Source organism: Diadema setosum, chromosome 15, assembly GCF_964275005.1.
Source record: "Diadema setosum chromosome 15, eeDiaSeto1, whole genome shotgun sequence".
NCBI lineage: Eukaryota > Metazoa > Echinodermata > Echinoidea > Diadematoida > Diadematidae > Diadema > Diadema setosum.
The window spans coordinates 24,566,172-24,591,290 of record NC_092699.1 but is presented as its reverse complement, the minus strand read 5'-3'; the positions used below and the strand labels follow the sequence as shown (position 1 = coordinate 24,591,290).

Sequence of the window (25,119 nt, the reverse complement as noted above, 5' to 3'; positions counted from 1 at the left end):
ATCTTTGCATCTGATTGGCTGAGAGCAAATTTTTACGACAACTTTGTCGGACAAAATGCTTGGTGAAATGCCCCCCCCCCCCAGGTTTCATCGCGAAAACAAAAAATTGAATGATCTAATACTTGACACAATGTGTATAAAACCATGTCCTCTCTGCTGTATATTTAATAGTGCAATCTCTGATTCGGATTAATTAAAGCAAAGTCCCTTCTTTTTCTTTTTTCTTTTTTTTTTGCCCCCTCTTAGCGTTGATGCTCACCGCCGTGCCGTGTTGAGAGTTTTTTTGTTGTTGTTGTTGTTCTTTCTTTCTGTTCGACTCTTCACCTTGTCTGAGTTGGCCTCTTATCAAAACAAATCTAATGATGTACTAAAGTTCTATAATAAATGCAGAGCAAATGTGTAAAATCACCTCCCCCCTCCTCCCTCCCCATACACAAAACCTCGTCTCTAATCCATTTTGGCTTGCGCCAAGTTTAACGCGGTTAACTCACAATGACGTGATGTTGCTATATTTTGTATGGATAGTGGTAGGGTTATACGATGGAGCCCAAGTGCCGAGAACGGATTACTGAGCATGTGCCGTGGGGTGTTCTACTGTCTCACAGATAATTGTAGAATACTCAACTGCAGTGGGGATAATAAGATGCTGAGTTTATTCATTGTTTTAAACCGACTGAAATAAGCATTATTTCATACGATGCTAGAAATTATCTACATTTACGTTACATACAAGGGTATATTAACAAAGCAACATGCAAAATGTCATAAGTACAACTCCGATCTTCTTTGAATCCATGATAACCAAGTTGTAGTTGGAAACACTACTAAACTACTAAAGGGAATATGCTCCCCTTTTCTTTTATAAGAAAAGAAAACCTTAATATCTTTAAATTCTGTAGGCATTCCAAGCGTCATACATGAATGACGTTACTTTGTCAGATCACGAAATTGAAATTACATCAAATACTTCGTTCAAATCGACATGAAAGTACGCATGATAAACAATACTGAATTCAGTCGTATATCGAAATTGTGTCGTCATTCTATCTCAATTGTGCGCACCCCCCCCCCCCCCCTACAACAATGATAGCTTTGCTGGGAGAGAACACTCCTTTTTGGAAGTATCAATTGGAAATAGAGACGTCCTTATACGAAATGTATAATGAGGAATGAAAGTTTGTGCAACGACAAGATAGATGTAGGCAGCGCAATAGTAGATTCCGCCTTTAATTCTCGTTACCCCTGGCAAATGTCTATAGAAATGGAGATTAATAGTTCTTAGAGAGTTAAATTGGGTAAATTGTAATTTCCCGTCCGGTTGTTATCGGACCGATGCATCGACGGGCATACGGTGTTCGACGAGGTCAACAACAACGCGTTAACAAGAAAGAAAAAAAAGTTTTGAATGCACGAAACGTCTCTGGGGCATTTGACAGAGAATATTGTGCAATTTCTACATTTGCCCGTATTTGATATAGATGTTGTGCCTCCCATGTAAGTGCGAGACTGGAAGGAAATATGCATTTCGAAGGAATAGACAAATTAAAAGGATGGGGAACGATATATCGCAAAACACAAATCAGACTTTTCAGACTTCGTGTTGATTCTGTTGCGCCATTCAAAGTGATGTAATTCTCATATCAGAGAAATGGCGTCGAAATGACTTTAACCCAACATAGCAATATGACAATATAGATTGAATTTGTAACAATCTGAAGCAGACGACTTTCAGTTTCTCTGTAATTTGTTCTGGCGGGAACATTTCTGCTGGCGACAATTAAATTAGCCCAGCATATAATGTAACAGCATACGAGAAGGCAGGGTATATATCATAACCTGCACGGAATGCCCACGCATTCGACATTCGATATAATATATATTCTCAAGTCTACCAATCTTGTTATTTTTTTTTTTGCGTTAAATATCAACTTTCTCAAACGATCCAGCAGTTAGTTTCATGAAAAATAATATTATGATGTAATCATCGACGATAAGCTAATTGCTCCTTATTTTCAAACGAAAGCGAAACAAAAAGTAATCGCACGCGAATCAATCGGAAAAAGTTCGTTCACCTGAGTATCGTTCAATTCGAAACGTCATCTAGCAGTCATACTGGGCAGTGTATCGGCGACTTCAAGAACATCACTACGTCATTTGTTAAATTATTTGTGACGGGTCGCCTCTTTAAGGAAGTTCATGTTTCGCATCCACGACGCGTCGGAAGGCTGGATGTTATTACGTTTTAAACAGAGCATGCACGTTAGATGAGTTACGACGTAATGAGATATTCCTGTGCAAGTTACAAAACATGTAGTAATAACAGATCTGCTGCGTGCATACGACAATTCACGTATTTTGTCTGAACTTGTTTTTCGTTTCCGTTCGTATCCGATGATATGTCTACCTGAACATTCGGTTCAAAAGAATGCCAAACTTTCAGGAACATCTGCCTGAATCATTCATATGTTCATTTCTCTGCGTCACAAGAGCATGTCACACAATTATCAAATTTGTTTTCTCAAGGCATAGAAATTAAAGTTGTAAACCAGTGTGATGGTCGCTTTAACACGAGTGTCGTTTGTTGGGATTATTATAATCTAATTACTGTAGTCGAAAGGAACTCGGTCTAGTTCTCTCTTAGCAACTGTAGCTTAGTCACGATGCGCTCTCATTCGTCGAAAGTTTCCTCTCAATCTGCGCATGCGCAGCGCGTGCGCATTTTTCGCAAAAAGACCAACAATTCGAAGACAAGAGTGATCTCTTCATAACCATGACATGTAAAATACGTGTATGTGTTTGTTTAAGAGTAACTGAACCAATTTATACTCAGATCTCTTGGTTTTAGTGCAATGACATGCCTTGCCGTGACACGTAGATTTTTTTTTTAAACTTTATTAAGTAATGTATACTATAGTGTACATAGTTATATATTTCTTTAAGATACACACGCATTATGTAATATGTCGACAACGTATAAAGGATTTTAAAATACAGTAAGTATTAGGTCTGCTAGGTATGAAACGCATGGGTTTATATATCGTGTATAGTATGCATACTGCATTATCTTTGTTATATCAATGACTCCTTGTACTAGTTTTTACAAATTGATATCAATTTTAAAAGCAAAGCATTTTTTCGTATGTATGTATACACACATTTCTTTTATCCATCTCTACTATATAAGTAAATTATAATTTGAATATCTATTTCATCAATGTGATAGCTATAATATGTACATAATATCTATGTGTATGCATGGGGGGGGGGGGGGTTATTAAGTGATTTGTCTAGGCTGCGCACAGATTGAAACACGAAAGCCATTTACCATACTCCGGCAAACTATACGGCGTTAGCATGGTTAGGTGACGGCAGAAAAAAAAAATAATCCACGAACAACAAAGGCATCGACAATATTGAAGACACGCAAAATCTCTCAATCTTGCTTTCACTCATGGTGAACGCTGCCTTTTTCTTGGGAATTCATAGCCAAATTCTGCAGTAGTCATCCTCTTTGTTATTTGCTGTTGAAAAAAACCAAACATGACTTTTAAAGTTTTTTGGAGGGCACAAGTAGAACAAATAGTTTTCATATCCATTAATTCGTGACTCGCAGCCGCCCTGGGACTGTCAATTATTCTGTCATTCGGAGAGCGCTTTTATGATCGCCCAGTCATACTTCCCGCCAAATCTCGCGACAAATGCCCGCAGGACGTATTAGACACCGATACATCCGGCGTAAAATCCACAGGAACGCGGGCAAAACTCTATAATCATTCGTCATGGTCCGCTCTTAGCAGTCGTGCAGATAATTGTCCAGTTATAATCACTTCTAGTGAACATATCTTGCGGTGTAGCTAGTTGCGTGATGTCATGATTAGTTTGTTCTGTGTTTGAACTCGGTACGACTTTATTTTCCTCATCTTCGCCACAAAATAGTATGTTCCTCCTCAAAAAGAGAAAGTCACAGTGCCAACAATAAAACTTCCCACATTTTTATAGAATGATAAGCAGCACTCTTTTTTTATACTCAAACTGACATTATCACGGCTTACTCATTTCCACGTGTTTTGAACTCTTCTTCTAACTTTGGTTTAACAACACACGTACTCCCAATTGATCACAAAGTAAATTCCACTCTTTCGTGACACGAGAATTTAAAGTGACAACCAAAAAACTCATCTAAGATATTTTGAATCCGCATGGTTTGTTAAACAGATAATGAAAATGCCCTTCTCCCCTCTATAACATAAAGAACCTCTTCAAAGCCAATATGCTATCAATTCGCCTATTTTTGTTTATTATCTTCTCGTTTTCTGGGTGGAAACAGCGCAAAGATTATGATTATTACTTATTTCCCATTATTATGGAAGCAAGAAATGTCACTCACACAAAGTTTATTCCCATCTATTTAATCTTTATTTTCTTGTCGTTGTATGTGTCACATATTTATCAATGCCCATTTTTTTTTTCAATTTCTCATTCAATTTCAATTTATTTCTCCTTTTTAAAGAATAATGTACAAACGAAAATACAATAACACCGACTCATGACTCAGGAAAGTGTCAACCGTGTTACATGTACACCAACTATATAAATATATTCATATTTGTTTTGTCATGTGCAGAAAAGGTTTTGTATAGATGCCATATCATATCATTTCAGAACACGAGAAATTTTAGGGTCCATCTACCAAACAAGCCGAGCTTTGAAAGTAAAGCAGTTTAAAAAAAAAGAAAGTAAAACAGTTAAGAGACCTGTGAAGAATATAGAAAATTGGATTGAATGAGGAAAGCCCCTTTATCAATTTTAAGGTTGTTGTAAAATTCATCCGTAATCACAATGTAACAGACTTCAAATGATTTGCTTTTAATCCTCCCGTAAGTTGAAGACGCCTCATTTCTTTCAAAGACACAGTAAAGAAATATCTGCATGGATATTTCGTTTGTGTCAGCCGAGTTTGCTGGTGTTTTGTAATCCGAAAATCAGCATCCTTTTGCACTGCTGTGTCTGGCTCGTTTCAAAACCTTTATTTCAAAATTTGTCACAAATCGAGGGTTCGTGCTAAATCGTACAACCGGCTTTGTAACGTAGTAGAGTTCTATTCAGTGTTCGTCATGCATGGTGTCCAATGAAAAAGTGATAATCCGTTCGCCAGTTCAAGTTCGTCGTTGCAGTTTGGAGCAAGGCGGGTCGTTCCGACCTGCCAAACGACCGATGTTATTTCTAAAATTCACCGGGCTAAAAGACTTGTGTCCCAGAATGCATTTCGATGGCAGGTTAAGACCATGCACAATAAGAACCCATATGTAAATAGACACACACGTACACGTACAATCATGCTCACAGACAGTCACTCACACAAACACACACACACACGCACACGTTAAACGTTTGGAGCACCTCTATGATTTAAAGAGAAACTCCCCTTTGTATTAAAGGTAAAATCCTCTTCTTGCTCGAGGTGAGTAGTACTTCGCAAAGGAGAAGTGAAGTCAAATGGGCAGCGCAGTGGAAATGTTACGAAAAGCCCAAGAATCTCGGAATAACGAACCTTATTTCATTTTCTGATTAACGAACCTTATTTTATTTTCGGATTAACGAATTTCGGAATGACTAACCTTGCGCTTCATTTTCGGATTAACGAATCTGGGAATAACGAATCTTATTTCATTTTAGGAATTACAAACCTTCGGCATAATAAACCCTTTTTTATTTTCGGATTAACAAACCTTTAAATGCAGGGATTTGCGTGTTTCGGATAACGAACCTTAAGTCATTTTCGGAATTACGAACCTCCGGAGTCGAACCTTCGGAATAATGGACCTTATGTCATTTTCGGAATTACGAACTTTCGGAATCGAACCTTCGGAATAACGAACCTTCGGAATAACGAACTGTAACTCTCCTCCTCCCCCCCCCCCCCCCCCCCCCTCACAGGGCCATCTTCAATATGCAGGCACTGGGCATCAATGAGATCCAAACGGCGGCCACGTGTGACGATCTCCCCGGCCTGGTCAATAAGCAGATCCAGATCTGCAAGCGGAACCTCGAGGTGATGGACAGTGTGAGCCGAGGGGCCAACCTCGCCATACAGGAGTGTCAGGCTCAGTTTGCTAACAGGAGGTGGAACTGCTCGACAGTGGACGAGTCCGTTTTCGGCCACGTCCTCGACAACGGTAAGTTAACGACGTGAGGTCAGTAAGATTTTCTTTTTATACTTGTCAGTTTTGTTACTTGTTTTTTTTTTTGTAATGTGTTTTCTTATATTTGATTGCACCATTTTCAGGTGACTTATAATCTGCAGCCAATTAAAGCAGACATTTTTACAATGTTTACGAGACGTCTATGTAAAACATTTAGGCCTACATGTTAATATCGATGTGGTGGATAAGATGATCGCGAAGGGAACGAAGAATGTCGACGACGACGATACTGATGGCGATAACGACAACGGCAATGATCTCGGTGACAGTATAAGTTGTACGTTCGTCAGCATGACGATATCTACACTGCCGATCACGGTGGTGGCGTTGTAGATCGATGCTGACAGAGAAGGTGATGATAGGGGAGACGGCCAATGTATGATACGAATAATGACGGTGACGATTTTGAACAGAATAATAATGATGACGATTTTGATTAGAATAATGACGGTGACGATTTTGATTAGAACAATGACGGTGACGATTTTGAATAGAATAATGAAGGTGACGATTTTGAATAGAATAATGATGGTGACGATTTTGAACATAATAATGATGGTGACGATTTTGAATAGAATAACGATGGTGACGATTTTGAATGACGGCGACGACTTTGATTAGAATCATGATGGTGACGATTTTGATTAGAATAATGTTGTTGATGATTTTGAACAGAATAATAATGGTGACGATTTTGATTAGAATGACGGTGACGATTTTGAATAGAATAATGATGGTGACGATTTTGAATGACGGTGACAATTTTGATTAGAATCATGATGATGACGATTTTGATTAGAATGACGGAGACGATTTTGAATAGAATAACGATGGTGACGATTTTGATTGGAATAATGATGGTGACGATTTTGATTAGAATAATGACGGCGACGATTTTGAATAGAATAATGATGATGACGATTTTGATTAGAATAATGATGGTGACAACTTTGAGTGGAATAATGTGGCGACGATTTTGATTAGAAAAATGATTTAGATGTGCTGAATATAGAGATGACTATACAGAGTTCATGATGATTTCATTGACAAGAGGATGATAGTGATGAAGGTGCTGATACGGTGGCTAATGTTGATAATGTCGGCGATGAAGTAAATAATGTGTAACAATAAAAGTATATGAATATAGGATGGAAAAGATACGTATTGCTGACTGTAATTGGACGAAGAGAAGGCACGACGAATGAATAAGACATAGAGTACTAATGCAAATGTGGTCAACATGAAAAGCAGTAACTTTGTTTACGAGAAATCCACATGGAAAGATTTCTGCATATACCCGGTAATCCGAACATTGCTTCGGAGAAACTTCTGTGATGTCATCTGACTTGGCCTAGAGTTATTCTCCCTACTGGGAGATCATCTACATCTTGTTGAATTGTCCACCAGTAGCTCAGGGGGAGCGTTACTGGAATTGCTTTCACCGACACGCAATTCATTGTATTCAGGGAAGTGGAACTATCGAAACAAACAGACACGCAGCGGTCGGTAAATCACTCCCACCCAATTGCTACTGTGTACAATTCATCATTGGAGGAAGGTCTGTAGACAACACTACATGTTATCACTGTCCTCTCTCCCTCGCCCTTCACATTCAAATATGTATCGATCAGAATTCATCATCCGAATACAAGACGCGATTTAGTTTGGGTAACATCCATGATACGCCGGACGCGTGTGTGTTGTATCACATCCACGACCCCGCGGCATTTGTCAGAAAATGATTGAAAACAAGAGCGAACAAAAAAAAAAAAAAAAAAAAAAAGGCGAGTCATCTCGCACATATTCCTGCCTGAGTCTTTGTTCAACTTTAATGTGTTATCGATTGTTTTAGACATGAACTAAGTTGGAGAGACGCAGCTGTTACATAAACTGAAAAAAAAAATAGATATGAAGGAGATTTATGAAATCAAAGCAACAACAGACGAGCAACAACTGTATGGCAAGGGAACAAAGACTGGACAAGTACTAGTATGAAGCAATTGTAATTTGTGTTTCTGTAATGTCATTAAAGCATCTCACAGTGCGTCTTGGCATATGGAGACATGATTATGACGTCACCTCCTCAAAAGTCGTCATCTAGTCAGTGTATACACAAAAATGCTTAAATACTGACTGTTCGGAACTTTGTAATAAGTTTGCAAATTAAGACATTAGGACATGTTATTCAGAAGCATATTCCGTAAAATGTTCTTGACAAGGGGTATGTGAAATTTGTCATTAGATATAGGACCTAAGGGATTAATATGTCCCGACAGCTACTTCACGGAGAAATGACTCAACATTAAATAATATTACACAGTCACGTGTGTGCACAATTAATATAGACCATGTTACACGGATCATTTCATAAAGCAAATAACGACTTCTTGATCAGACACCATCTTATAGGCTGTCTAAATTAGGGTCAAAAGTCAGAACTTCTTCATTCTGTATCTTGATCAATAAATGCCCTATTGCCCCCATGCATACTTAACACACTATGCCAATAGACAGTGTTATATTGACCGACGTCCGATCCTTCGTATCATTATCACCTATCGCGTCCCAGTGACGATATCAAGTCTATATAGTTTAAGCTGTCGCTTTCAAGGTAACATAGTTTATTATTTATGCAATATCCGTAATAATGATAACATAGTGCCAGAGAGTGCAATGTTTATTACAAACATCAGCTCATTTGCATAGATTAATTTATTTGCATACAAAGGATGAAGACAGTTATGTTAAGGTACTGAAAAATACTCACTCGCAATGTAGCCTAATCCATTGAGTAAAAGCTAAGGGTGAATAGTGAACTCACACACACGCAATAAATGTTAAGTATCGACGTTCAACTGAATACAATTCTATTTTAAGAATAGAGGAGGTGAATGTGGCAACAAAACTTATCAAAATTTGATTAAAATTCGATCAAAATTGGATGAAAATGAAGGAAGTTGTAAAATCGTGCTGTTTCGCTAATTTTAACGAAACAGATCTTTAACAGTCAACACGAATATGCAAATGAGTAACACACAACTTGCCATTTACAGTCTTTACATAAAATCTTGGAATTTCCATTTTCATATCCAATCTCAATTCCTTTACATCTGACTGATCATTTAATAGTTTGAAATTATTCAGCCAGGAATAACGTTGCTCTTAACTTTTATAGGAATAAAGTTGATTTTTGCAAGTTTTCTGTACACGATCATTGGAAAATTCGGAAAGTGATGACCTCATTCGCTCACTCTTTGCATATAGCTATGCATAAATTTGCAAACTGTTTTGCCAAAAGTAGCGAAACTGTACAATTTTATAACTTCCCTAATTTCTATCCTTTTTTTAAAATCAAATCTTCTCTTTTGTGCTTACAATTTATTATTATTTTTTTTTTTAGATTTGGCCTAAATATGAACTGGTCCGGAATTCCCCTTTAAACGATTTATATGATTTCACTAAACAAATAGTGTTATTGTCCTAACCACCCATATAAAATTGGATAACATTACAATTTTCATGTTAGTTCATGCATAACAAAATAAGTTTGGGTCGAAGATTTGGCAACTCATAACCCCTCTCCTTTAAAAATTTGTCTTTACTTAGTTATTACAATTAAAAAAATGGTTTTATGGAAGGAATTTCATGTAATCATGTTTGAGTTCATATCCATAAAGGTTTTTGTTGAGGTCAATCATGGGAAACTTGTAAACCAATATCACTGCTGTTACAATTTTGGTCTTTCCGTAGAATATGTCTAACTTTGTAAACCTGTTTTTATTTCGTAACCGACTGAGGTGGAATTCCTATTGTTTTGGTTGATTTAATCTATAACTTAATCGATACGTTAATGTCAGCTTGAACGTGGAGTTGTTGTTGTTTTTTTTTAATCCCAAAACAAAACACACATACATACACAGAAACCCCTCCTTCAGACACACTGCACTAAATTAATTCCAGTGCTTAGAGTCTAATCCTAGAATAACGAATATTGCCAGCCCTCCCGAAACAAACAAATCAGATATATGGGCCTAGAGCTTACTTCCAAAAGGCGTTAAATCCATCATTTCTCAACGGATTTAGCGCCTTTTGGTTGCAAGCTCTTCATTATTATAATCAGCTTACGCCCCATACTCATAAAAGATGAACTAATTGTCATAGTAAGGAATCTCGCAAAGCAGGTTTATGCATCAATGTCTTTATCTTTTGTACACGATTTTACATGATAAAGATGTAATTTCCTGAAACGTAAAACATTCCTTTGATCATCTTGTTCTTGTTTATTAGTTTTAAATACATAAAAGAGCACTTTATCAAGTTTATAGCTGCTAAAACTGGAAGTTAAACACTCATTTTAAATCACATGTTTTCCTGCACTAACTTTTGATCAGATATGCAGGCCTACGTTTATCATTATGTATATTATGTGTGTTTGTGTGTGCGTGTGTGTGTGTGTGTGTGTGGTTTTGTTATACTGAAAAACAACAAACACCTCTTGCTCGAAAGAAAATAAGTCATTTCGCGTTTTCGAAGGGTAAATGAATTATCACGCAATTTTTGTAGCTTCGCCCGAGACGAGCCACCACCGGTGGGATCATATCCATTCCCTGGAGTGAGATCTCATGGAGCAGCTCACTTGACCTTTGACCTGACCCATGGTGAGGTCAAACAAGAAGTGAATGACGGATGGAGTGGGTTGGGCTAGATAACTCGAGTGGCGCCTTCTCCTCTCACCTCGATCACTCGAGCGCTTTTTTTCCCCTCCTCCTCCATCCAGTTCGTGGGGAGTGGAAGGAAGTGAGAGGGTGGTAGTGTAACAAACATTTTATAGAGTGAATGGTTCCAGAGACCATGCAGCTCCTCATAACTCTTTGTTCAAAAACTTCAAACGACCAGTGTTTCTTCTTCTTTATCCTCATCTTCTTTCGATCTCCTTTTCTCTTTCTCTTCTCCTATTTCCACTTCTTCTCCAGCTTTCCTCTTCTTCTGTGCTATGTTTTTTTTTGTCATAATTATTTTGCCATTCTAGCGTTCCAAAATTGTCTTTCCTTGTCCCGTTTTCAATCCGATGTTTCAAATTTTTTTCCTGATCTTTGTCCTTATCATTTTGTAATAAGCGTTTGCATTGTTCATCATTTTCTTTCTTTCTTTTATTATCATAACATCCAAGTTGAAGTACCACGAATAACTCTGATAAATAGATATCTGGCCATAAAAACTTTGGCCAAGTTTTGTTTGTCTGTTTGTTTGTTTGTTTGTTTTTTCATCACATATCCAGTCGCCAACCTTTTCTGTATCTGTCCATGTTTATTGATATTTATATTGTTTTGATCTATTTTATTTTGTTGGAATACTTTGTTTAATCTCTACACACTTTTCAGTTTGTACGTCACTTCTCTCGCGACCTTTCTTCAACAATTCTTACCAACGTCTCCTACTCCATCCGAAAGTCCAGGGACCCCATCCATCCTGTCTTCCCCACAGATCGGATCCAAAAACAGTTTCAAATTTGAAGACCACCCAGTCCGAGTAGTTGCGCACAGCATTCTCGAAAATAAAACTTCGCCGATCTCCACCCTTAATACCCCCCCCCCCCCTTACGTCTTCGCTTCTAACAAACTGTCTAACGACGATAGGGCCTACTTTGTGGTGTTATGAATGGGTCGCATCTTCTGCTTTTGTTTCTTTCTCTTCGTGCTGTGGGAATCACATCTTCTTGATTTAGAGAGGTGATGGGATTGAGAGAGAAAGAGATAGAAGCTGAGGGAAAGATACTCTGTTGGGACGAAGAGGTGATTAGGGGCGTTCTAGCGGATGCGATCGGCTGGAAATAAAATAAGCGCCCTGTCACGGTGGCGGTAAACCGTGAATTACAGAATACCTAGTGAAAGCAGGAAAGGCGGTATCGGGGTTACTGTGAAAACGTCGACCTTCGGGGATGGAATTATAAACATAAAGAATAAATAATAAGTATGTATGTATGTATGTATGTATGTATCTTGTATGTGTGTATGCATTTTGTGTGTATGTATATGTGTGCTTGTGTGTGTACGTACATGTACATTATGTATGCGTGTACAGTACTTCTGTGTGTATGTTTTTTTCCGTTTGTGTGCATCCATGTTATGATGTATTTATTAAATATGCTATTCACATTAGACACATTGGAAACGCGTATATGCACCATACAGAAACTTTTATGCTATGAGGTGTACTATGTGGAAATATATACATAATTTTATTATTTATTAACGTTATGTATTATAGTTAATACTGTATTCATCTAAAACAAGTTTTTTTAATTGATGGAATTGGTACCACGCGTCTATTATCAACTGCGTTTTAGTTCACGTACTTTGCGAACTATACTTTTTATTCTTGCACGGGATATCCCCTTGCCCATGCAGACAAATCAACGTAATAGATATAATTCGCTTTATTTACTATAAACAAGTGCCACATTCTTTACTATACACTATTTGTTCTAGAATATGATGTAGTATTAGTTCTAGTAATCACGTAATGATGTCACATTCATAAATAATGCTTAGTATTAGGTCCTATATTTCTTATGGTAACAAAATGTGTAGGGTATATACAAACGTATAAAAGGGTGCTCGGAGAAAAATCAGTCACTGTTTAAGAGTAAAGCCTACAATCTCAAATTATCATTCATTTCCAGCAATTGCAACCGGCTTGAGCATCTCAAGCGAGGAGTAGGATTTTTTACTCTCATTATATCAGGGTACTTTATAATACAGTCTTATGCAGAACGTATATGACGACAAAAGGGATAAGATGACGTCACCCCAATTCAAACCATTATGTAGTTATATAGAAAGGCATAATAAGGTAACATGTAAAAAAAGAGTAAATATTATAAGAAAATTTTTTGGGGAAATGCAATCATGAAATGTGACATCGATGTCAGTGTTTAAAGTGAAAAATATTTCCTGGAAAACTAACAGTCTATAAATTTTACGATATATATGATGTATGTTGATCGGCTATCATAGTTAAGAGTTTGTCTTCTATCTTTTTTTCCTTTGGAAAGTTCATTGTAATAACTTGTCACGGCTGTTTGAAAGTCAGAATTCTTTGGATGGTCACAGGGAGGGAATTCAGCGCACAGGAGTGCGCGGAAAATGTTGTTATCGACGTCTTTCTTGCATGGCGATCCCTCCTCCCCCGTATTGTGTGACGCCGCTTTGCACACTGTTTCAATTACAAATTGTTTAACGACTTTTTCATCCCGTTATACGCATCCCGCCTTCCCGTTAGTGCGAAAGGGCTAATGCAGTTTGTCATCTTCTTGTTGCGAGTTGGTCCGGGTCCCCTCGGCTAGCCGCGGGGCGCGCCCCATCCTTCAGAGGGCATTGAATTTGAACTTAATTTTTTCGCAGCGCCTGTCAGGGTGGTCTCGACCAAGACGAACAAAGCGCGTTTTTCGCCAGGGGAGCTGCGGCCGGACGACCAGGTAGCAAACACCGCCTCCCCACCGCCTCCGCGCATACCCATTGCCAGTTGTGCAGCACATTTACGCTGGAAGCGAAACTTGCATTGCCATACATGGAAACAAACCGAATCTACTGAGAAGAATGAACAACTTAACAATATTATATTCGCCATGACACAGGGAATGGATAAAAAAGTATGCAGTATGCCTTTGAAGAATACTTGAAGAAAGTTATCATTCTCAATCTATTATTCTGCGACATCTCTTCATTAGTTCTTGTTAATATACGAAATGTGGTGATATCTTAATCTTATACATTCTTGTTCACTGTCAGTCTATTTTTCCCCACTTGTTTTTCGCGCAAAAAAAAAAAAAACAACCTAGAAAACCGCACTTCCTTCTCTTGCATTCATGCAGACGGATTCATCTTGTCAAAATGGCAAGCAGAGGTTCAGAATGGTACCGTTGATATATATATATATGTTTTTACATCAAACTCTGCCCTTGAAAGTTATTTCTCTGAAATGTTCCCTCATTGGATCACTCACTTGCAGCAAAAAATAATTCCTGTTTGTTCAGAATGTTTGTTTTTTTTCTATAAAGGGATGGTATAGTTTTGGTTGGGATGGGGGATTCAGATTTAAACTTTTTGCGAGATAGTAGTAATTAAAAAGCACCTATATGAAATATGAAAGAGCAAACAATTCTAAGAGGAACTCAAAGTTTCATTGATGGAAATTGGTCTTGAAATGGCTGTTTAAAAGTGGTCCTATTATAATAAAAGATGGTCCTGCCTTTTATTAGGGCCTCATTTTTTATTTTTTTTTTTTGGGGGGGGGGGTGGTGGATATCTCAGCCATTTCAAAACTAATTTTCGTCAAATAATCTTTGAATTCCTCTTACTTTTGTATACTACAATGTATTTCATATTCATAGGATGTTTATCATTATCTAACAATGAGTTAGAAACCTGAAGCCCAATCTCAATCAAAACTATACCATCCCTTTAAGTTTCAAGATTTCCCAGAATCCCAGTATGAGGTCATCGTCTGGTCTGTCTATGCGTCAATGTCATCACCCCATTGTTCATATATATCATCGCAATTATTGCGTCATACCCGTCTTATTTCCGAGTAGTTTAAATCCCCTCATATCTTTTATATCGCAGGACCTCTTTCATTAGCCCCCCCCCCTTTACGAGCATTGTTTTTGCAATGCTATTTTAAGTGCTTTCATTGTGCGCTACTGTGTACCTCTGAATATAATCATTGCTGAGATCTTTAAATGATGAAATTATCTAATAGATTCAAGAAAATACCAGGATGCAGACTAAAAAAAAAGGAAAAAAAAAGAAGGAGAACGACATGAACGAATTACAAATAAATGGGGGAGTTTTCTTTTCCTTTCATGATTTGTCCATAATAACGCCATGACATGGTGTATATAGTCCTTGGTTTTTGAAGTTGAGGATTTTTTTTCCTTTCACAATCTGGGACCAAAACCAGGCGGGAGCAACAGTTAGCTTTTTTTTTTTTCCTCTCTCCCCGTCCTGCACATTCACTGGCTAATCTGTCAGCTGATACTTTCCCGACTGATTGCCAATTTGATAGGGGACTATCAGGTTCAATAAATCCCTTTCATTCGTCACAGTAAAAGTGTCGCCCACAACCCAATACTTAACCCAATACTTAATGCAAATAGTAGCCTTATAGCTTTATACGCACAAACAGAGGAGGGGGAAAAAACATAGCGAACACGTGAAATTTTCTCATCGCATTCAATAAAGAAAATCTGTAGAGTATTGAAACATCGTTTCAAACCGGCACTTCCGACATTTCAAGACATGGGTGGGATTTTAAAGTCATGGTATATATCCCTCAGGTGAAATGTTGTTTTGCAACTGGGCTTGATCTTTGTTCGTACAGGAAATCCGTGATCAGTATAATTTCCAAATGTTGATGCAGAACTATAGTAAGTCTGCCAAAACTTAAAGAAACGAAGAAATAATGATGATGATTGTGGAGGACCCAAAATCTACTGATCAAGATATTTATATGATTATTAAGTAGGAAAGCACTTGATTCTTGTTTATTTTCTTTTTTAAAAGATTATATTGTCAATAAGAGTCATTATTCCTTGAATACTAACATTTGATGACGACAAATTTGATCTTCAAGCAATTTCGTACGTTCTTACGAATAATAAAATGGAAACTTCGCATCATTTTCTTCTTTCACTGCGGCTTTCCAGACCTTCGTGTGAACTCAAACCCCCCACTTTTTTGCTTCAAAAAATCTCCCGGCGATGGTTTTTAATCCCTTCTTAAGTTGGGTCCGGCTTGGAGGAGTTTGGACAAGGGATTTCGCTACACAGTCCTGTAATAAATACACAATTTGCGCTCCTGGTTAGCGCGAGCTCGATCTGCACAACTTAAAGAGACATTGTCAACTTTCGGAGGTGTTTCTTTTTTTTTTTTGCATCAAGTTCTCTTCAAAATCTACATTATGAACTATTCTGAATGTTCGTAAAAGACAACTTAAACAAGGTGGTACTTAATTGACAATTATCCATATCAATGTTTACGTTACTGATTTTTTTTTTTGCGTATACTACAAACTTGTACTGAATAGGTAGTAGAATATTAGTGTTTCATGAAAGGATTCTAACGACGTATAAAAACTGTCTAACTATACTTCAAAATTTCAAATTTCGTTTGATCAATTCTATAATAGCCCATGATAAAGAAAAACACCGAATATCAAATAAATCGCTTTAGTCGTTTTGCATTGCGAAAGAGGGCTATAATATTTTGATAGAATGAGGTGATTCATTCCAGAAACAGCGGGAAATTCGTCTACCTTCATGTATCCCATGACAGTTTCTGTAAAAGTTATTTTGTACGACATCAAGGTTGAAGACCGATGACCCTTATGAACAAGTTCGAGAACAAAGTTCACTCATGCATCCCTATTATAATTGATACCGTTTGGATAGCTCCATGTTGATACACACTTTGGTTGATGATAAACACGTCGTATTTCGAAATTTCAGTTGTTAAATAGGCCTATTTTACTTCTGAGAACAAAATTAGTCAGTAGGGTCTAATAGAAAACGGCAAATATTCCTATTAGACCTGAATGATGTACTCTGACATTTCGTTCTTACTTTCAAAATCATTAGGATCTCAGAGAAAATGCCTTTATTAAGACTGATTTTTCCCCCACCACTATCTAGGGCTTACATGACAACATGTCATTTTGACCTGGGGTCTGTGTAGAACGGTGTCCTCCATACCAGGGGGGTGTTTCATCAACGTTTGTCGGCGCTGACAAATTGAATCACCATAGTAATAGTCAGTGACCAGAGCATCTCAGTCAATCACAACCAAGGATTTTGCTGAAATTGGTCAGCGCCGACAGTGGTCGGCGCTGACAAGCGTTGATGAAACACCCCAGGTCTCCGTTTAGCATGTTATATCCTGCTGCAACAGGATCACAACGATGGTTTCAAACACGCATCACGAGAGGGGTGATGTTTGGCGGGGTGAAGGATCCCTGGTAAGAAGATCAGACACTGATGAGGAATTGATAAGATTATCAAAGAAAGATCGTCCTGTCATCAAGACGAGCGTTGACGCAAAGTTTAAGTGGAGCATGACAAAGGCCAAAGTCAGCTCTTTGTCCTCCTTCTTCGAGTCTCTCCTGTCTCTTTCACTGTACATGCTTCCACGTCGTCTGCGTGTAATGACTAAAACCGCCAAAAACTCGCCCGCTTCTTGCTTCAAGCCTGGCACGGACCAAATGACGAGTGCAGACGACTCCGCCTGAACACTTCACCGGGCGTATGTACTTTTCCCGCGTGAACTCTTTCCCCAACAAGTCACTGTCAATCCCGTAGCGGGGATAACAAGGAGTCGTTTTCATCACGAACGTCTTCTGGTGCATCAAGAAAGTGCAAGCTACAAAGTAAATGTACTTTTCCTGAACCAACGATCACAAATTAGTCTATACAGATTCACAGTATTAGCAGTTCTTACTTAAAAGCGTTGGCTGAGATAACATAAGTGACCTGTAATTTCTCATATGACTTCTTGCAACGTTATTTATAATACACTGTAGGGGCACATATGCGAGGGAAGCGTTTTAACAGTCTTATCTGGTAAAGTTGATACATTTGGAGTTGCGTTCTTTTTCTCGAGGTTTAGGCTTGATAATCACTGATTCATGACAGACGGGTCACTTACCTGAGGAGTGGAAATTGGAAGAGATGTTTATTTGAAGAGAAAGTTAGTTTGAACAAAATACGCGAGATTGAAAAAAAAAAAACAACGAAAATGTGAATTCATAGAAAGTCGCGGTAGTTTTACTGGCAAGTAGATTAGATCAGATGTCGATCAACCATGACTTTATATGAGATCCTCGACATAGACGTCATAATAATCAGATGACCTAAAATGACTTACAATTGATTTGCAATTATTCATCTGCTTTGCTCATAGTATAGTTCAGTTTGAACTATAACACATCATCTTTGATCTTCACCCTTTTTATTGTGGATTCTAGAAAACGCAATATCCTGGAATCATTTATCAATAAATTGCAAAATCAATGACATTTCAAAAGTAGTGGAAAAGACTATGCACAGTGACGTCATCATGTAGTCAATGGTCACGTGAGTGTAGAGTTCACGCAGCATGCGATGTGTCGTGTATCTCGCAATGCCAAATTAACTTTATATGATACGTTACTAACACCCGGTATAGTCATAACTCTCGTAATAATCATTAGGGAGGGAGAGAGGTTGAGTTCAATACTAAACGTACGACGGTTGAAGTTGACATAAGGGGCCCGGAAAGGAACGAATAATTGCAGGCCATTAATGACACATGTAGAGATTGAAGAGCAATAAGCTTACATGTTTATCATTATGAGTTGAACTCATTTGATACATAGAATTTTTTCCCCATCCAAAAATACGTGGTAAGTATTTGGGCGTGTCTCATTTCTATCGAGAGAAAGAGAGATGTATTGGACATTGCTTCGGAAAAGACATCTGTTTCGGAAGTGCTTTTAAGGTGGTTTTTATCAGCGCGATATGACTTTGAGTAATTGTGAACAGCTCCAAATTTGTCGCCACCTTCTTAAAAAAAATCAACATAAATAATTTCAGTAATTTCATTTTCCCCCCACATGGCATTGATACATATCCTCTGCCTGTAACCTCGCCCAAGGGTGTGAAGGAGTAGGGATAGAAAAGGAAGGAAGAAAGAAAGAAAGGAATTGAGAACAAAATCAAAACCCGCTTCTGTCTGGCCTCTTGTTGTTCGAAGCAATAGGATCCGACGGGTTTACGAAAAGACTCGCGATATGATTATGGAACGCCTGCTGTGCCACAATTCCATTCATTGCCAAAATACGACCGTAATAGTTTCTTTGTGGAGTCTGAAGCGGTTCAACGAGTTAGTGTAGGTATTTGACTTATCACAAAAGCAAGCACAATGGCGTGAAGAAAAAAAAAAAAACCTGCCAAAAACTAGGTGGCTCTCCTTTCGCCCTCCGAGTTCATGGACGTTGTCACCCCTGTATTTTGTTGTTAAAATGTTATTCCGTCATTGCCTTTCATTTCGCTCTGTATAGCTCGCATGACAAATTGTAACACGCTCAGCAAGAGAAATATTGAACACGGGAGAGCACGACATAAGCTAATAATGGTAGCTCAAGTTTCCCATTTGACCTCACCGCTCGAGTTAAGTGGGAGTAAATGTATTTTACAACATAGAGTGACCTAAGTTACAAGTTGTATTGGCATGGTTTTGTGGAAGTGTGTACTTTTTCTCAAACAGTCTTCATGAAATTTTCAAGAAACTATCCTCTCGAAAGCGCTTTAAAGTCTAGGTATAAAAGATATTAGTTCTTACTAAACTATACCAAATGCATCTGTCAATCTTTGTTAGTTTTGTTCTGTCTGTTTGTTTTGTTTGTGTTAATGTATAGTAGCATAATATGTTTCATCTTTCATTTTATTTGTGTATGTAATCTGTTACTTTCATTAAGTATTCTGAATTCGACTCTGAACCAACATTTGTATAATTTTATGTCTTTCACACTAGAAAGAGGATCACATTTGCATCAAGCCTTTGGTTTTCTCTGTGAGCTCCCCGTTACATTTTACACTTTACATATTCACGTTTTTATGATCATTAATAAAGTGAATCGAATTTAAAAGATCATTGAATCAAAGTTTGATTTGTAAAATAGTCTTAGAACTAATTAAATGCTATATCGCCTCGCTTCATGGATCAAGTACAACACATTTTAGCTATTCCTCTTTAAATAGATATAACATTGGGCTATTTTACCTCTGACACGCTCACTCTTTCAATTATTACTAAGGGTCTTTTCTGTCAATGTATATGAATAGCAATGACACTCCTGTGAATCACTTATAGACCTACCCCTTCACTGGATCTGTCCACTAATGTATGGAGTTGGTGTTCCCACGCCCTTCTACTGTTGGCCAGATTCATAACTCATCTCAATGATGGAAAAACTAAGGCATTTTAAGCCAAGGTCCAAAAAACTCGATTGACCTTCCACAGAATGATTTATCCATGCTCCCTCTCCTCGCCATGTGACAGGTATGTCTTCAAGATCATCTGTATAGGGCCTGAGTATGCTTCCTTTCCTAGTCCTCCTCCAAGTAATGTATAGGAAATGTTTTTAAGGAGATGATTCGGAGCTTTATACATGTATATCATACTCAGTCATCCTCCACACAATATCAGTTTCAGCTGTTAACTTATGCCCGACGAAGGTGATAGAGTGCCGCGTGTTTGCTTATGCCCCAGTCCTTCTGTACCCATTGTGAGAAGAATGTCTCAAAGTTATGAGTTAGTCTGATTTGAAAGAGTAAAATCTTACGACTAACAACAGTGAAAATTTGATCAAAATCAGATAAACATTAGAGAAGTTATGTAATTATCAAAATCGGATGAAAATTAAGGAAGTTATGCAATTGTGAGGTTTTCTGCAGAACAGTTCTCGTACAGTTGGTATGAATATGCGCATGAGTGAGCTGATGATGTCATCACCTCACAATTTCCATCGATCATGTACAAAAAAAAAAAAATGACCAAAACACAATGTTCCTCGCTGAATAACTTCAGAGTAGGCCCTAATGATCAGTTGTCAGGATTGGAGACTGTGGCATAATCATGGTTGAATGAAAAACTGAAATTTTATGTGCAAACTATGTGGCAAGTTGTGAGGGGATGACATCATCACTTCACTATTTACATATTCATAGCGAAACTTCAAAATGTCAAAACATCCTTATTTTTCATCCAATTTTGATCAAATTTTCATTGTTGTGCATAGACAACTTTACTTTTTCATTTCAGACAACTTTCAAATGCACTAAAATTACCCTTCAATGATCTTTCTTGCTCCCCACTACAAACTCACCCAGTCCTTTTCCACAGATTGATGCTAGAATAATTCCATCATCTTTTTATCTCTGAAGTTCGAATTTTCCAAAGCCCTTCTCCACAAGCTGTTGTATAGGAAGTACAGATACTTGTTTTTAGCTCACCTGAGCCAAAGGCTCAAGTGAGCTATTGCGATCGCCCTTCGTCCGGCGTCCGTCGTGCGTCGTCCGTCGTGCGTCGTCCGTCTTCCGTCGTCCGTCGTCCGTCGTGCGTAAACTTTTTACATTTTCATCTTCTTCTTGAAATCCCCAAGACCGATTTTCATCAAACTTGGCAGGTAGCATCTCTAGGTGGTTAGGAACTCAATTTGTTAAAATGGGCGCCATGCCCCACCCAGGGGCCCCCAGGGGGCCCCAAACCTCCCCAAATTAAGGAATCTGTAAAAATCTTCTTCTCTAGAACCAGAAGTGATAGAGCTAAGTTAATACTATGAGTTAGTACATTGATGACTGTAGTTTCAAGTTTGTTCATGGCAGAATCAGGGTGCCCCCCCCCCACCTTGGGACCCAGGGGAGGGGGTGGGGAGGGGTCCTAGGCCTAAATTGTACATTTTCATCTTCTTCTTGAGAACCCCATGACCCATTTTCACCAAACTTGGCAGGTAGCATCCCTGGGGGGTTAAGATCTCAATTTGTTAAAATGGGCACTATGCCCCACCCAGGGGGCCCCAAACCCCCCAAAATGAAGGAATCTTTACAAATCTTCTCTAGAATCAGAAGTTATGGAGCTAAGATAATACTGTGAGTGAGTACATTAGTGACTGTAGTTTCAAGTTTGTTCATAGCAGATCCAGGGGTGCCCCTCTTGGGGGTAGGGGGGGGGGGGGGTGGGAAGGTCTCAATAGGGGCCTGAATTGTACATTTTCATCTTCTTCCTGAAAACCTCATGATGGATTTTCGTCAAACTTGGTAGGTAGCATCCCTAGGGGGTCAGGGTCTCAATTTATCAAAATGGGCACCATGCCCCACCCAGAGGGCCCCAGGGGGCCGCAATCCCCCCAAATTAAGGAATCTTAAAAAATTTGGGCCCTTATCGTACATTTTCATCTTCTACTTGAGAATGCCTGGTCAAATTTTAGTAGAGCTGTGAATAATTTAGATTAGTGACTGCGTGAAAGGTGAACTTGCGATACTCAGGTGAGCGCTAGACCCGCGGGTCTCTTGTTTTACATCTCCTCTGCTCTCAAATGAGAACTGTTCACCAGTCCTTCACTCATTTTCCCTCTTAAACTGTTCCTACTTTACGAAATGTAAGATATCTTTTTCATGATCCTTGGAACTTTTTTGAGTATGTTCAATATCAATAGAATGTTTTAAATATAGGCAATTGTTTAGAGATCTTTTGACGCTAATATGGGTCATAGTTAGTGACTGTGGCGTAGAGGGCTGGGGAGTATGAGGTTCTGGATCCGCAGCCTGTCCTATCCTCACATCTTTGGAAAGTTTTACTCACGATAAAGGAATTTAAACAAACAAACCAGACTTATCCATGAGAAAAATTATGTAATTTCTACGAATTTTAAGATAAATACACACATCCACCCACACACACGATATCGCGAATGAAGAAAAGAAAGCTGTGTCTATCTTCTCGGCAGTGAATAACCTAGTGGTCACCGATTTCAAGCGATTGTTACTATCAGACGACCTCCCCCAATGTGGCAGGTGCAACAAATGAAGATGGACTACTTTTGCGCGCCAAAACGACTGACGTCCCCTTAGCAACTATTTATCATCTCTTCAACCGAACGCGTGTGAGGCGTAACGCCAACGCACGTCCGCCACAAAAGATATATCACATTCTGAATTGTGCTGTCTTCATCCGTTTTTATGATGATTTGAAGAAAAATGTTTCTCAGTGGTTAATCAAAGTGACTTTGATGAATGGAATAACATTAAGGCAACGAAATGGGTGAAGTTATAAGTGGTATTGGACACAGTGAAAAGCTGGGGAAGTTTTCCTATACGTTCGAGCCCACTGCCAATACTGCCCACGAGCCCTGCATACAGCCCGCGAGTTAAACACGTCACGATCCATACATCTCAGGAGAGATAGACACTAAAAGGTCTAACGTCGAACTCGTAAGGCTGTATGACTCGTGGGCTGTATACAGTAACTCTTTGGCTGTATGACTCGTGAGCTACGTCGAACTCATAAGGGTGTATGACTCGTGGGCTGTATACAGTAACTCTTTGGCTGTATGACTCGTGAGCTACGTCGAACTCATAAGGCTGTATGACTCGTGGGCTGTATAACTCTTTGGCTGTATGACTCGTGAGCTGTATGATTCGAGGGTTTCGAACTCGTGGCATGGACCCTGACCTCCACGTGATGCAAAGACGATGAGGCGATAATTCCATTGCTTTGATACTTTCCGTTTATCTTTAACATTAAAGCGATTTAAATCACCGTTGGTCGGTAATTTAGCAACTGCATCTCCTCGCCCTTAAAAGTGAAAGTTTTAGCCCTTCGCTGGTTAAATGTCGAGGACATGATTTTTTTTTTTTATTTTATAGTAGACATTCGAAAATTTGTGTGGCGGAAAACAAAGGACTTATTGGATGATTCGGAAATGAAAATGAAACAGGAATAAATGAATGAATAAATGAATGAATGAATGCATGAATGATGACGTCATGAGCTCCTTCGACTTGTCACTGAGGGTAATATTATTCCTCTTGTATTCTGACAGGGGCAAGACAGAAAGAAAAGTGAAATAATATATTTTGAAATTTTCTTTAAATTTAAATCTTAAGTCGTAGTAGTCTTCTCATCCAAACCATGGCGACACTAAACTTTAAAAATAATAATTTTTTTAACGGATTTTTTCAATCTTTCACTGATGTATTCTGTAATAATATTACTGTATTATCTCAATTCACATGCAGGGCCTATATTACATAGAACTTGTCCTTTAACTTGTATCAAGTTAAACTTAACTTATATTAAAATTACTATGTAGTACATTAAAGCTAAACTTAAAAAGTTGATGATAAAAAAGTATTCATTACAGCAGTTGTAATGTAAAATGATTTCAATTCACTGTAACTAAAATGATGTAAATAACTATAACAATGATTGATACTTACAAGAATTATTTATATAGCCATACACTGATGAAAAATGCATCATTATTCAGTATCAAATAGCAAGATGTTTAACTGGGAATGGATCTAAAATACTTTTAATACAAAACATGGGAGTGTGCAATTAAGGAAATGTTATAGGAAGAAATATGTGAACGCCTGAAAGGCATGCATTTTGAAGAAACAAGGAAGTGATAAAATTTATCGGCATTTTAGGAGGCCGATACCAAACGTTTTGTGACAATATTCATGTGGTGAGTGTGTTTTTACGTGGGTTCGCTTGAGTTTGGCTAGATGTGTATGTGATCATTGTAAACAGGAAAGGTGATTTACAGCTGATACAAACATGACAAAGCAGGGATGAATCCGACATTTGGTGTCCAAATTAGACTAGTGGAATACACAGAATTATCGGCGCCAATCGGTAATCCCTTACATTATCTTATTAATGTCGGCCCTAATACATAACACTGATAAGACATTCTCAGGCCAGCCCGCATGCTTGCTGCATTAATCGCCATAATTACTTTGTATTGAGTCTAAATGCAAAACTACCAACTCTGTTGAGCTTTAACTCATTAACTCTCCTACGACCTCGGCTTGATACAATATAAGGCAGACTGAAAGAGCAAGGGAGAGAGAGAGAGAGATGGAGATCCGAGGGTGATTTTGAAATACTCCCGAAATAAATAACCTTTTCTAAAGAGATGTCCTTGGCAGTGTAAACTGACAGTGATTTGTTGCGACGAACTGTTTCGCCCCCTCGTCATAATTTGTAGGATTCTGAGAAAAATTTTTGGGAAAAAAATCCACAAACACCCGGTGCGATAATGATCTGTCTTTTGTCAAGACAGCTTTCCTGGCAAGACATCCCACATTGGCTACATG

The 25,119-nt window shown here is 38.3% G+C and overlaps 1 protein-coding gene across 1 annotated transcript in view; it reads left to right on the top strand.

The window, feature by feature from the left end:
* Positions 1 to 25,119, top strand: part of LOC140238755 (protein Wnt-4-like) — a 52,907-nt gene that overhangs the window by 3,441 nt on the left and 24,347 nt on the right. Inside the window, exon 2 of the mRNA XM_072318650.1 lies at positions 5,938 to 6,176. Within this exon, the coding sequence (XP_072174751.1) occupies positions 5,938 to 6,176 (239 nt within the window). The remainder of the gene's footprint in view (positions 1 to 5,937; positions 6,177 to 25,119) is intronic.